This window comes from Pipra filicauda, unplaced genomic scaffold (assembly GCF_003945595.2).
Source record: "Pipra filicauda isolate LSUMZ 115617 unplaced genomic scaffold, ASM394559v2 scaffold14_size4853619_pilon, whole genome shotgun sequence".
NCBI lineage: Eukaryota > Metazoa > Chordata > Aves > Passeriformes > Pipridae > Pipra > Pipra filicauda.
This window is the reverse complement of record NW_024103985.1, coordinates 1,835,394-1,848,368: the sequence shown is the minus strand read 5'-3', so window position 1 is coordinate 1,848,368 and position 12,975 is coordinate 1,835,394. Positions and strand designations below refer to the sequence as shown.

Below are 12,975 nucleotides of genomic sequence, written 5' to 3'. Positions count from 1 at the left end.
AAGGCTGGTTAATGCCCTGCAATGTTGCACTTGGTTATTCTGGTGCCAAGTTCCCCGCATAGGCAAACCTTCAGATAGAGATAAATTGCAGTTCTTGAATTTAACTGTTTATTTTGTTTCCTTAACAGCGTTTCAGTTACCCATCCTTTTTGTTTATAAACAACATATATATTTATATATGATTTTTTGTACATAAACTGAGAGAGTCACTGCGTGATTCTTGTTTTACTTATTCAGGTGGGTTGTTCCAGTGCAATTTTGCTGCTGCTGGTGGAATAGATATAATGTGATACTTAGGTTAGATTATATGACTTAAATCTTTAAAACACCACTTTTATGCTGGGTCTCACTCAGAAACACAGAAAATTGTAATCTTCTGCAATTCTGCCTTTGTAACAACATGCATAATTTTTACAAAAATAGTCATGGTTGTAATTAAGGATGCTGATAGTTGTTTTTGTTTTTAATTTCCTATCCTTCAGAATCCTTAATAAACTTTCACGGTCAAAATCCAGATGGTACTGCAGAGCTCTGTTGTTTTTGAGGATTTTTTTTTTTTTTTCCCTGTTTGTGCTGATTATAACTCTCCCCAGATAAAAGTGTAAAATGGTTTGAATTTTTGGCCTTTGGCTGTTTGGAAAGCTGCTGTCAGCTCCCAGCACAAGCCTGTTCATATTCAGCACACATTCCCAGCTTGCTGGTGGAGGGAAGTTCGACAGTGAGCAGACCAGTTTGCCATTGCCCAGAAATTTAAAAACCTGTGGTCCCTACTCTAGCTGGTGAGATTGTTTCCTTATTTTAACAGGCAGTTCACCTTCTCCTTTTTTTTCTTCCTTTTTTTTTTTTCATTTATGTTGCTCTCCTATTCCAAAGAGTCATTGATTTACAAACTCTAAGGAGCATTGTCCTGTGGAGATGGGGACTAGAGAGGCAAGGTTTTTAATCCCTTAGATAATTAAGCACTAAAATAAATGATTAAAAAATTATGAGGCGAAACACTCTGTTAATTTTAATACAAAAATAAAGTACCTCTCCCTGTGGAATGCAAGGGAGGGAGCTGCAATCAAAATAAGGGAAATAAAAAATTGAATACCCTGAGTTTTTTCCCCCCCCCTCTAAGTTGCTTCCTTGATGCCTCACTGTGTTTAATGGTGCTTTGCCAAGATGTTGGGAGGAGTACAAAATGAGTGTGGAATTTATAAACGGGACATTAGACAGAGGAAGGATGGAATGGGCCGGGTGATCTGAGGAGTAAAGCAGCAGAACAGATTTTGCCTCAGGGCTGGAGGGGAGAGATGCAGCCCTGCAAATCTGAGTACCAGCAAAGCCATTTAGAGTTGGTGGAAATCTTTGTTGGGGGATTATCTAGAACAAGGTCTTTAAAAACTTCATTTGCTCTCGGTGAGCGTCTAGTGAAAGAGTGGGAGCTGAATGCTGAAAGGACTGAGGCTAAAATGGTGGGGTTTGCGTACAAAGAAGCTCTGTAATTTACTCTTTATTAAAAATGAGCAGGGTGGGACTTGGGTGTGACTTCCTCTAAATTCGAGCAAGATCCAAGATGAATTTTCCACCTCTAGGGATCACAAGCGTTCAGCCTTTTACTGCTGTTGCAATTTAGTCTCATATGTTGACGTGCTGGGGCTGTTTTCCTGATTCTTCAGATGGAATTTATTTCCAATTCTAGACGGGGTTTGAGTTGACATTAATTAAACTTTTCAAAGCAAGGTTTCATTTTAATTGTTTATCAGAAGAGGAATGTCACCTTTTCAGGAAGGTTGTAGGTTTCAGAGGGTTTTAGGAACTAACAATACCATCCCATGGGATTTGAGGATAACAAGGCTCCTCTATCCTGTTTGAGGATTTGCAGTGAATTGCAGTGTCTAAATGATATATTCCTGGTTAGGATTAACTGACATCAGTTTAGGCCACCACAGCACTTGAATGAGCAAATTAGTATTTAGGTCAGATGCCAAACAACAAAAATAAAGACTAATAAAGCATTTGTGAACTCGAGCTTGAGAAACTGGGTTGTCTTTGAATACCATCTGTGGTAAGCCTGTGTCACTTCTGTGAATAAGGGTAAGGATTTGAATTTGCTGTGGGGGGAAAAAAAGGCAATTTATTTCACAATTAGGGCTGTAGGTGTAAGCACCAAGGTCAGATGTTCAAACAGGAAAGGTGATACTCTATTTGCATCTGTATTTTTTAGCTGTATATGTCTTTGCTCTTTGGGACTGACAGTTCCTAGAAAGGTTCAGAGCTTATTCTTTAGCATGATAATCTGCCTCAGGTAATGGCTCGATGGCACAGTTAAAAGAGATATCTTGCAGTACAGGAGGCTCAGTGTCATTGAAAATGTTCTTTCAATGTGCAGTGATGTACAGCCTACAGATAATGCAGTTGTATTAAGGAACAATGCAGGGTTAGACAACAGTGGCTTGAATCCTGATAGTTATTTACAGGAAAGAAACCTCTTTTCATAGATGAAGTGAAATGGAAGGGACTATAAACTGGATGCTAATAAAGCTCCTTTTGAAATCCTCTACTACCATAGTGCCGTAAAGGAGCTGTTGTGTAAATGGTTATTGTGCTAACTGTTTTTAAAGTGAAATTCAGCCTTGTGCAGGAAACAGCTTAAAGTCCATGTATTGCTTGAGGGTGCTGAAAGGGAGGCTGAAGTGAACTCCATGTGGTTCATTTGCAGCATTTGATGTAAAGTCATTGTATTGGTTTCCTGTCCAGGTGGAGCTTGCTCTAATGATCAGGTTTTTTTAGATGTGCCTGTGCAGTGATCTGGTGCTGCAGATGCTGACTGGGTAGTTTTGTTCTCCAATAATAAATGTATATTGCAAGTGAAGACATGACCTTTGGCTTGTGTAAACCTACACAAGCTGCTTCTTTTAATCCAGCTGTCATGTAGAACATATCCTAAACCAATGTTTCCCAAGCTGACTAGATAAATCATCATCTACCCAGGCTACTTCTGCACGGATTGATGATGCTTGCTATTGCCACTCATCCCAACTACAGCACTCTTGAGCCCCTCAGTAGGGTCAGTGAGGTTATATCACAGTATGACTTGAAGATCTGATCTTTTAAACTCTCCTTTCCTTTCAACAGTGACTGAGAGTCGAGGGATCCTGGAGAGTATACAGAGATTTTCTTTACTGCCAACTTACTTGCCTGTGACCTATCGTATCCACAACGCGGATGTTTCCTTCTTTCTTAAGGAAGCCAACCAGGATATTATGAGGAACTCTAGCTTGCAGTCCCGAGTGGAATCCTTTCTGATATACAAATCCAAGAGTCCACCCGTGCTAAATGCCAGCTATGGACCTTTTTCCATCGAACAAGTAGTGCCCCAGGACTTAATGTTGTCTTCAAATCCCTTCGGATCTACCAACAAGTTCTCCTTTAACTGGAAACTTCAGGCCTTCATCATGAGCAACAAAATTTACCCCAGCAAGCCCAAGGTGCAGGTGCTGTTCTACATCGTGGGCAGGGACTGGGATGACTACAGCACCACGGAGCGCCTGCCCTGCCTGCGGGTGTTCGCCTTCCGAGAGACGCGGGAGGTGCGAGGCAGCTGCAGGCTCAAAGGGGACCTGGGGCTCTGTGTGGCAGAGCTGGAGCTCCTGCCCAGCTGGTTCAACCCCCCCACGGTCGTTGCCGGCCGGAAGAAACAAACGGATAAGTCCGAAGGGAGCCCCGTGGAGCTTTACTATTCCATCCAAGCGGGAGATGAGAAAGGGGAGTGCACCAAGGAGGATGTAAGGAAAAGTAACGGGATCCGATCAGGGCGCAACGACGTTGATGAGTCAGGACCTCCCTTGCAGAGGATTGGAAGTGTTTTCCTTTACCAGACACGTGCTGCCCCTTCTCTAAATGAAATGAGATTGGATAATAATATTGTCATCCAGTATGCACCAAAGACTGTCAAGCAAGGGGACATTTTGACTTTCCTTGTATCTGTTGCTAAAAACTCAACAGAGGATCAGTTCACGCTGAGGTAAGGCTGTTTTGTGTTTCTTTGGTACCTTATTTTTTGTTTCTCTACTCGTGGCTTGGGAAGTCATTTTCTCTGTATAAATTGTCTAACAGTCCATCAGTTGCTGCTCTCCAGAAATTGTGTTGCAGTTGGTTGATTCAGCATTTCTTACATTGTTCAGTCTCGTGTTGGATGAATTATCTAAGATGTGATCTCTTGGAGCGAGAAAGGCCTTTTCCTGAAGTTGTCCTTTGAGGAGTACTTACAAAGATTGAAATGGTAGGGCTGGAACATATCTATGCACTAATAGGAGATAACATTTAAAGCCTCCAGAGCTGGAGTTTGCAGTTCTCCTAATCTCTCATTGAACTCGTGTTAAGATTACTAAAGCTTAAATCTGCAAAGGTATTTATAGGAAATGAGCAAGAATTAGGCATCTGAGTAGGATTCATGCACTTAAACATTTCTCTCCAATTTGTTGTAAGCCTGGTGCTGTTTTATAGAATGTTGGAGGTTCCTAAGTATTATTGATGTACCAAAACCATTTCTGAAAATGAAAAAATACCTGAGGGGTGTGGTTGGCTTTTGATGTAATGACAAGTGCTGCATTGATTCACCTCGTTCTTTCTGAGTATTGAGGTGTTAGAGGACGAAGCTCCCTGGAACCACCAATATAATATAAGAAAGAACTGCCAAGGCTGGGCTGTGGCACACTGAGAGCAGATGTGTTTTGCATGTCCAGTTGTCTTTTCAAGTTTGCCACTCTGTTCCAGCACTGTGAATGAGGCTTGTGTGGGATTTTTGGAGGAGGTGGATTGCCATAAAATCAGGTCATTTTTCCTTTGCAAGTGTGTGATATGTAAACAGAATAACCACAGCACTTAGTTTGCTGACTCAAGGACAATTATTCCCTTTTCATCTGATAGAGGACAAACATCAGGAGGAAATCTCTCCTTACCACATCAGTTTCTCATTTTCTGAGTCAATCTGCCTCAGATTTAAGTTGTTTCCTGAGTGACTAATTTCAAGACAGACGATCTGAGTTTCTCATTGCAAGCATTCAGGGATGGCTTTATCTTTCTCTGTACTAATGATTTTAAGAGGATATCACATCAAGCATGCATAGAAACTTCTACTCTATATGAAAATTGGTTTAAATATAAACATTAAAAGCCTTTTTTATCTAAAAGATAATGAAGGTAAAAACTGTTCATTGTTTTACTCTGTAAATGTAGAGACTTAGAAATCTCACTTCAAAGCATCTATATTTCCATGAGCTGTAATCCATTAAAAGTGGAGCTACTTATAACCATGATAATTGTATTACATGTAGGTTTATAAAATTTTCAAAAACCTTGCTTTGTTTCAATTAGGATGAAACCAAGCACCTGAACTTTTAAAGGAATGCTTCTAAAACGAATTTTCTGGAACAAAAAGGCAAAGAGGTGTTTGAATTTTAGCTTTTTATTTCGAGATCTGAGGCATCATGAAACAAACAAAAAAAAAAAGCTAAAAATAGATAGCAAATATCGGTTCAAAATAAAAGTGTGGCATTCTTGTCTTCAGTAACATCAGTTTGCTGTTACCTTCTAAAAACAAACTTCTGTAACAGCTTGTGTTACTCATGCTGCTTTCATGAGTTTTGATTTCTCTTGACCTGCTTTTCTAACAGTACCTGGTTTTCAGACTATAATCTGCTGCAATATCAGAGTAGTTATAATATCTGTTTAACTGTTCTTCTAAAGCACCATTGCCTGTCTTTGATCTATGTACACTGTGTCTAAGCTTTTGTGTGTGTGTGTGTGGGTTTTTTTTGGTCAGAATTGTAGTATCTGTGTTCTGCAGTCATCCCTCCATGACATGTTCTACATCTATCTGGTCTCTACTCATTCTGATCTTCTCTCTGATAAAGGAAAGGGTCCCTTCCCCCCTCTCCCATTATAATGCTTTTATGAGGAAAAAAAATTGTGTTAATTTTTATTTTGACACAGTCCCTTATTTTTAGAAGTTCTACCTTGAGTGGCAGCAAGACTTGGAACTGTATTCATAGAGTGAGGCCAAGGGCTGCTGGCAAAATGCTTTTACCATTGCTTTTGCTCCAGTGGACTGGAAATTATGGCTTGAACAGATGGAAAATATAGGATATACAGGTCAAAAAGGAAGAAACAGACATGCAAAACAGCCAAAAGTAAAAAATTACTCATCACTACTGAATATTTTGTGTTTCAGAACTATTATGCTTAAACACTGTCCCCTTTCTAATAGGAAATTGTCTTCAAGGGGAGCCTTCCAGAGACTGCTAAATACTAAAATATATAGGGAAGGGTACCTTTGGTTTTATCTCCTGCTGCTGTTTTGTGCAATGGAAGATTCAGAGCAGTGAACATGAAACTGGTGAGCTGCTTTTAACTCTGTGAAAGAGTTGGACCATAAGGGCCAAGGTCTAGGGTGTTCTTTTTAATGATCTAGAGAGATTAAAAATGTTTGTCTTGATTCTCTATGGATGTGAGAGTCAGAGGAAGGGAAGATAAAATGTAAATGATGGATAAATATGGCACCCTGTAAGCACCAGGCTGTGAGCTTAGACAGGGGCACTGAGCCTTAGGAAACTCGTTTCTCAGCTTCATTCACACACTTGTGTCCTGTTTTGGTCTTGGCCAAGTCACTTAATCTCTCTGAAGCCATTTTATCACCACTAATATCAACAATTATTTGATGATGACATGCTGTATACAATTAACAGACAATTAAGTCTTCCCAGAGAAGCAGTATTAAATGTCTTTATAAAACAAGTGATTGAATGTCCTGTGCCTTTATCCTATTATTGTCTCTCTTTTTGAATGGGAATTAATTATTGGCTGTATTGTTTGCAACTGGCCCCATGGGAGGGTTGTGTGTACAACCTTTTTTTAAAAGGTTTAAAAATTTAAAGCCTCCAAGCTCTGGTGTTATGCAGTTAAACAATTCCTGGTTTGCACCCAGCCCAAATTGCTGCTGGTCATGAACACTGTGCTGTGTCACAGACATTGCAATCAATATTTGTAGGGATGCCACCGTTTCCTAAACTTAGGAACACGAGTTTTCTGAATCTACAGCGTAGATCCAGCTCTTTTTTATCAGCATGTTTTTGCTGGGCCTAAAAAATACAACCTTTTTAGTTTAAAAGTCAACAGGGTTGATACTTTCTGCTTGCAACCTTTTAGATTTGTTTTCCTATTTCTGGAGGTGAATCAGCAAAGAAATTATAGAGACAGCATTGCCTTGGGCTGCTGAGTGTCAGGAGCAGATAAATTCGTGACTGAAAAAAACAGTTGGGGTTTTTTTAACAGTTATTCAATTTATAATTATACTTAGTGAATCCTGCATTCTAAATTATATAGAGTTATTACCCTTAATACCTTAAACGAAGTTCTGACAGCAACTGATGATTATAGATCCTCTAGTTTCCCAAATCTGATTTTGGAATTGGGATACCAAAGTTCACCAGGATGCTTGGAAATGTGCCTTTCTGTCGCATCCATCTCTTTTCTCATGATGCTCTGGACTCTGCCAGCAGCTGAGAAGTTGGCATCAGTGCCACTGAGGGCAGCACAAAGCGTCCTGGTGGGATGATCCTACATCCCAGGAGTGCATTCTGGTTTAATTTTGAGCTGCAGTGCAGTTTGTGTTGCTGTTCTTGCGTGTCCTTCTCTCTAAGGCTTAGCAGATGAAGGCAGAGCTGTATCCTTGGATTATCTGGAGCCCAACTCCACTTAAATGTTTTCTTTAGCTGTTGCTGCTGAGTGAGTAGCTACTGGAAAATCTTTTCATTTGGAGGAAATCCAGTTTAGCCTCACTAGCGGTAAGAAGTGTCCTGATTTCATACTGCTAAGTTGGTATTACCTTGTCCTATCCTAAATATAGTTTGGGGTTTCACTGTCAAATTCTATCAAGAGATTCCTGGAGAAAAGAAGTAAAAAAAGTATGAAATACCATTTTTCTAAGGAAATGACAGAAGGTTGTAATAGAAACTTGTAAACCTCTGATATTGTGAGAAAGTTGAGGTTTGGTATTAACTCTATCTGTGTTATTTCTGCATTTGTAAACCCAATTTGGGGGTTGGACATATGTAGGTGCCATTTCTATAAACCATTGAGAGGGTTTGTGGTCTCTCTGTGGTATCTTCAATGTCTTCTTTCTAATGATAATTGTGAAACTGTGGTACTGAATAAGCAGTTCTTATTGATAACTGGGAAATTTTTTCCTAAAAGGCCTCAAGAGTTTGTTACATGAACTTCTCTTATTTGCTGTTTTATCTAACAATCAATCAATATTAATCCAGCAAACATGAAAAGGGCTGCATGAATACATGAGGGGAGCAGAGCTGAGATCATTAGCACTCAATTTATACAGCAAGAAAATTTGAACAAGACTGGCATTTTATCAAATTGCTTGTGTGCTCTTCTAGTGCTGAGCTAAATCAAATCTCATTCTTAGTGCTGAACTAAATCATATTTTAGAAGTAGAAACCATCAGGGAATAACTGGTGATCAGGGAGGTGACCAGCCACAGCAGAATCTGTAATGAGATGGGCTTTTCTCTAGGCCTTAGATTATGTGAGTATTTCATGGTATCCAAACCCTGAATTTGTACCTCTTCTAACAGATTGAAAAGAATCAAATTGTACATTTTTCACTTCTTCCTTCTATAGCTTTGGATCTGTCAGTTAAACATCCCCTTCCACATTTTGGTTTAAACAACTTCTAAAGTCCTCTCATAACTGACTTTCCCCCCCCACCTTTCTTTTCTAACTGCTCTTGTGGCCTTCTTTGGCCAGTTTAAAACCAGGGAGAGAAGAGGAATTAAAAACTATTAAAACCTCTCTGATTCTTTTGAATAAAAGTCTCTAAATGTCAACTGTTTCACTGCTCAGTCTCACTGTAAAAATGAATTTAGTATTTTTCTCTTGGTTCTTTGTGCTTGCAAAGAACAGAGGAGGGAATTTGCAATTTTCCATTAATGGTTATTTCTTCAGTTTATAAAAGGTCCCAGATGACTGAGCTGGTTGCCTGACTGATGGTGCCAGGTCATGGTCTTGTTCAGCAGTCATTCAAAAGGCTGGACTGAAGATCCCCAGCCCCTTCCCAAGCACTGGCTCCCCAGGTTGGGTTGTTTCCCCTTTTTTGGAGCCTTTACTACAATCTCTTCACCAAGAGATGGTACCACAGGCCAAAGGAAGTTTCTTTTGGCAATATGACCTTAATAGATCAGGAAGTCTATATCCAATTGTAGCAAATTTAGCATTCATGTCTCTAATGTCAGAGGCTGGATATGACTCTTGATTTTTAGAAGGCATAAAAAATGTGCATGTGAGGCACTTCCAGGAGATCTGATCTTTCTTGCCTCTCCCCCTTGCCAAAGTTTGGCAAAATGTCTTTGGAAAAGTGTAAGGAATGTTCAAAAGAGAGCTTCTGATGCTAAGGGGATGTTAATCTTAGAACCTGCCCAATCCTTCAGATGGAGAAGATAAAAGAAACAGCAGTCTGAGGGTTTTGGGGTTGTTGTTTTGGTTTTTTTTTAATAGACTAGAGGCAAAGTGGGTGTTTAGGAAAGGTAGCTATGCCTGACACTATTCAATGGCACCTTGAGATTTTAAACAGCAAGCTCACAGAACCCTCAAGGTTCCCAAACCTTGTAGCTCGGTGTGGCCTTTAACAAGGTGAATCTCTCTTTCTTGATGGTCTCTTGGGCTGACACTTCAGTCAGGCTGTTTTCAGTGCCATCACCCAGATCAAGTGGCACGTTGAAGTAAGCAGCAGTCACATACTGGCACGAAGGAAGATGAACCTTGTGTCTTTGTTGTTTCATCACAATAAATGTTATTTCCTAATACAAGCTTGGACAGTGGTGGCCTTTCTGCAGCAGTGCTAAGGTGAAATCACACCTCTGTTATGGGCTGGTAAAAGGATTCACGAGCAGACTGTTGGGGTTTTTTTCTGCCTGTTCAGCATACTGTACAAGCATGAATTAACTTTCATAGCCTGTTTATGAGGTAGTCAAGCAAATATAATTTTCTCCATCTTATGATGGGAAAATAGCTCTCCTGCATTTCTAAGTGACTTGCTAATGGCCCCAAAGTTGTCAGGAGCAGTGTGGAGACAAGTACTTAAGAACTATTGACTTCTAGGGCACTCTATTAGCTCCTGTTGCACTGGCAGATTATATGAAGAAGAAAATAGTTCCTTCTGTTAGAATTATTCCAGTTAAGATCCTCTGCCTTGAGAATCAAAGTCACATTGACTGAGCAGGTGTCAGAAAACTGAGGGACAGATCAAGCAAACCATTACTCACATGAGTGGCCTTTGCAGCTGCCTTATTATTCTGCTTTATTGCACTGCAGCAGCACCAAGGGCTGTGGTGCATCCCAGGATTCTTGCCCTGCTGTCAGTACTTCCCAGAGCCTGACTCCAGCCTGGGCAAGGACTGATCACAAGTGGTTGGACCACCAGGCTGCAGGGTCATAGACTGGGGAGCTTTACTTGGCTTGTCCTGCTGAGAGGGGTCTGTTTGCCTACAGTTCTTCTCCCAATCACTTGGTAACTACAAACGTTACAGTAACAGGAGCTCTTTGACACTGAAGCATTATTTTCCTCGGATTTGTTTTTCTCGTGGATAAAAAGCAGGCAGTGAAACTCGAGTCACACAGTCCATGCCAGGAGTCAGCCTTTAGTCTGGATGCAACAAGTTAGCTTCTTAACACCAAAGTTCTGCTTTTATCCCAGAGGACAGAAGGAGAACCTGCCTTACATCAACCATCTTGACATAGGAAGGCTTCAGGAAAGGACACAGTGCATCTGGCCTCTGTGTTTTTAGGGATTTTATATTTTTCAGAGGGCATGTTCCAACCACCTGAGAGAACGGGGTGTCCTCTTCACACAGCTACAAAACTTCCACCATAATGGAAAAAAATGAAAAGTAGGCTGATGTGCATATAAAGGGCATGTTTTGTGTTCCACAGCCGTGCTCTTTGGGATTGCACTTCTGGGTTGCTGATCCAGTACTTTAGAATTATTGTTCCTGTGACATTATGGAAACACTGGGAGATTTAGCTGGGGAAAGCTAATTTTTTCAGTATAACTCGTTAATTTAGGGATCTGAAGAACCTTAGCAAAAATCAACTTAACTTGGTTATAGCTGGGAAATGCAGGTTTGTTTTTTTGCTTTGTTTTATTGGTGGCTTGTTCAGAAACAGGGAGATCTGGGGTACCACAACCCCCCCCCAGTGATTGGAATCGATGTCTACGAGGTTTATTTTCTTCCTGTAGAACTACTTAGTTCTCAATGGAGAAAACATCAGAGGCTCCCTTTGTAGTGAGAAACGAAACAATATGAAAGAAAGGCTGTCAGGTCTGTGCTGGATAAATGGAAGACAGATGGTGAGTGTGATTGGCACTGACAAGGTGTGAGCCGCCTTGTTTGCAGGTGCCACTCCTGTCATCCATCACCCTTCCACCTAATAGTGGGAGATGTCACTGGGATGTGCTTAAATCCCCCACTGACTGATAGAGTGGAGCCAACAGGAAGAGGGGTTTGGTCAAGGGCATTGTGCTGGCAACGGTGTGACTTGAAGGTGTGTTAACACAGATAAAGAAGCACCAAACGGTTGTGGTTTGAGATAACACAGAGTGTTCTGCTGTGCACACACTCCCCCTAATGCTGTTTGGTCTGTGCAAGGATTTCTCATTGTTTCATCAGGACCAGGGGATTATACATCCAGTACATGATGAACATGTCCGTTGCAGTTTCTTGTACTTTCCTAGTTATTAGTGACAAGTTTAGGAGCTCTCTTTTTATCTGTACCTTGGTGGCTGAACATGTACAAAATCTGAACATGTACAAAATCCTTGCAAAACTTTGGGTCAATGAACTTCTTTTCCTTATAATATTCTAGTAAAACATGAAATTCCATCCAAGAAAAGATTTTTCCAATTTTCAAAATGCTTTTAAAAATAAAGGCAAAGTACATTGAGGAATAAGACATTTCATGGGGAGAAAGTAACTTCTTTGATCTGAAAAACTATTTAAATATTTTGACTTCTCAGTGTTGCCTTCACTTTTTTTAAAAGGGTAAAAGGGTAAAAGTTACCCAGGATGAACACACTCATATGAAATGCATCAGGCAACCTCAAAGTGCATTTTTGATCACGAAAAAACTGGAACATTAGTTTTCCATTTCTAATGGCAAATCTGAGCCCTTTTAGATTTTTAAAGTTATGACTTAGAGAAGCAGATCTGCCCCATCCTTGAAACACTTATGTAAAGCCATGGTATGTTCTAATAAATTGTCTTGTAGCTTTATCAAATGCCAGTTTCCACAGCATCAGTCACTTTTCAGACCAGTTTTCTCTCTCCTTTTGTTGTTGCTGAGTTGCCAGACACAAGGCAGGCAGTGTCACTGCAGTGTCTTCATATTCTCTTACTGCTGCCACCACCACTGCTGGGAAGGATGCCTTCATCTGTTCTTGGTGTTAACTACTTTCAAACCAATCATCTCTGTATTTTATCCCTGAGCTTATTTATGCAGTTTTACTGTTGCTGTTATCTCTCGTTCCTTTGTGCTCTCCAGCTTTGTCAAATGACACATCTGAGGCCATTGCCTCTCCCATCCACTGAGTCGTTTTATTTTCCTGTGTTCCAAGGATATGATTGGTTCCTAGGCCTTCCAGATATTATTTTCCTGATGGAAAAATTCAGCAGCAGAACAAAAATTCAATTTTTGGTTTAAAAAAAAAAATAAAAGGAGAAAAGGCAGAAAATGAAGATCCATCCCCATTCCCTACCTTCCCCACACCATTTCCCACTGGTGTTTTGGCCATCAGACATCTGACATCTTTAGCTGAAAGCTGCTAAACCCTGGACTCATAAACAGTTTTTTTCTCTTTCATCAAAGCCTTACTTAATAAAAAAGATTTTTTTTTTTTTTTGGTAGGAAAAACCCTCTAACTTCT

At 40.3% G+C, this 12,975-nt stretch overlaps 1 protein-coding gene across 1 annotated transcript in view; it reads left to right on the top strand.

Moving 5' to 3' along the window:
• Positions 1-12,975, top strand: part of TMEM132D (transmembrane protein 132D) — a 228,451-nt gene that overhangs the window by 50,403 nt on the left and 165,073 nt on the right. Inside the window, exon 2 of the mRNA XM_027733166.2 lies at positions 3,121-4,009. Coding sequence (XP_027588967.1) covers positions 3,121-4,009 — 889 coding nt within the window. The remainder of the gene's footprint in view (positions 1-3,120; positions 4,010-12,975) is intronic.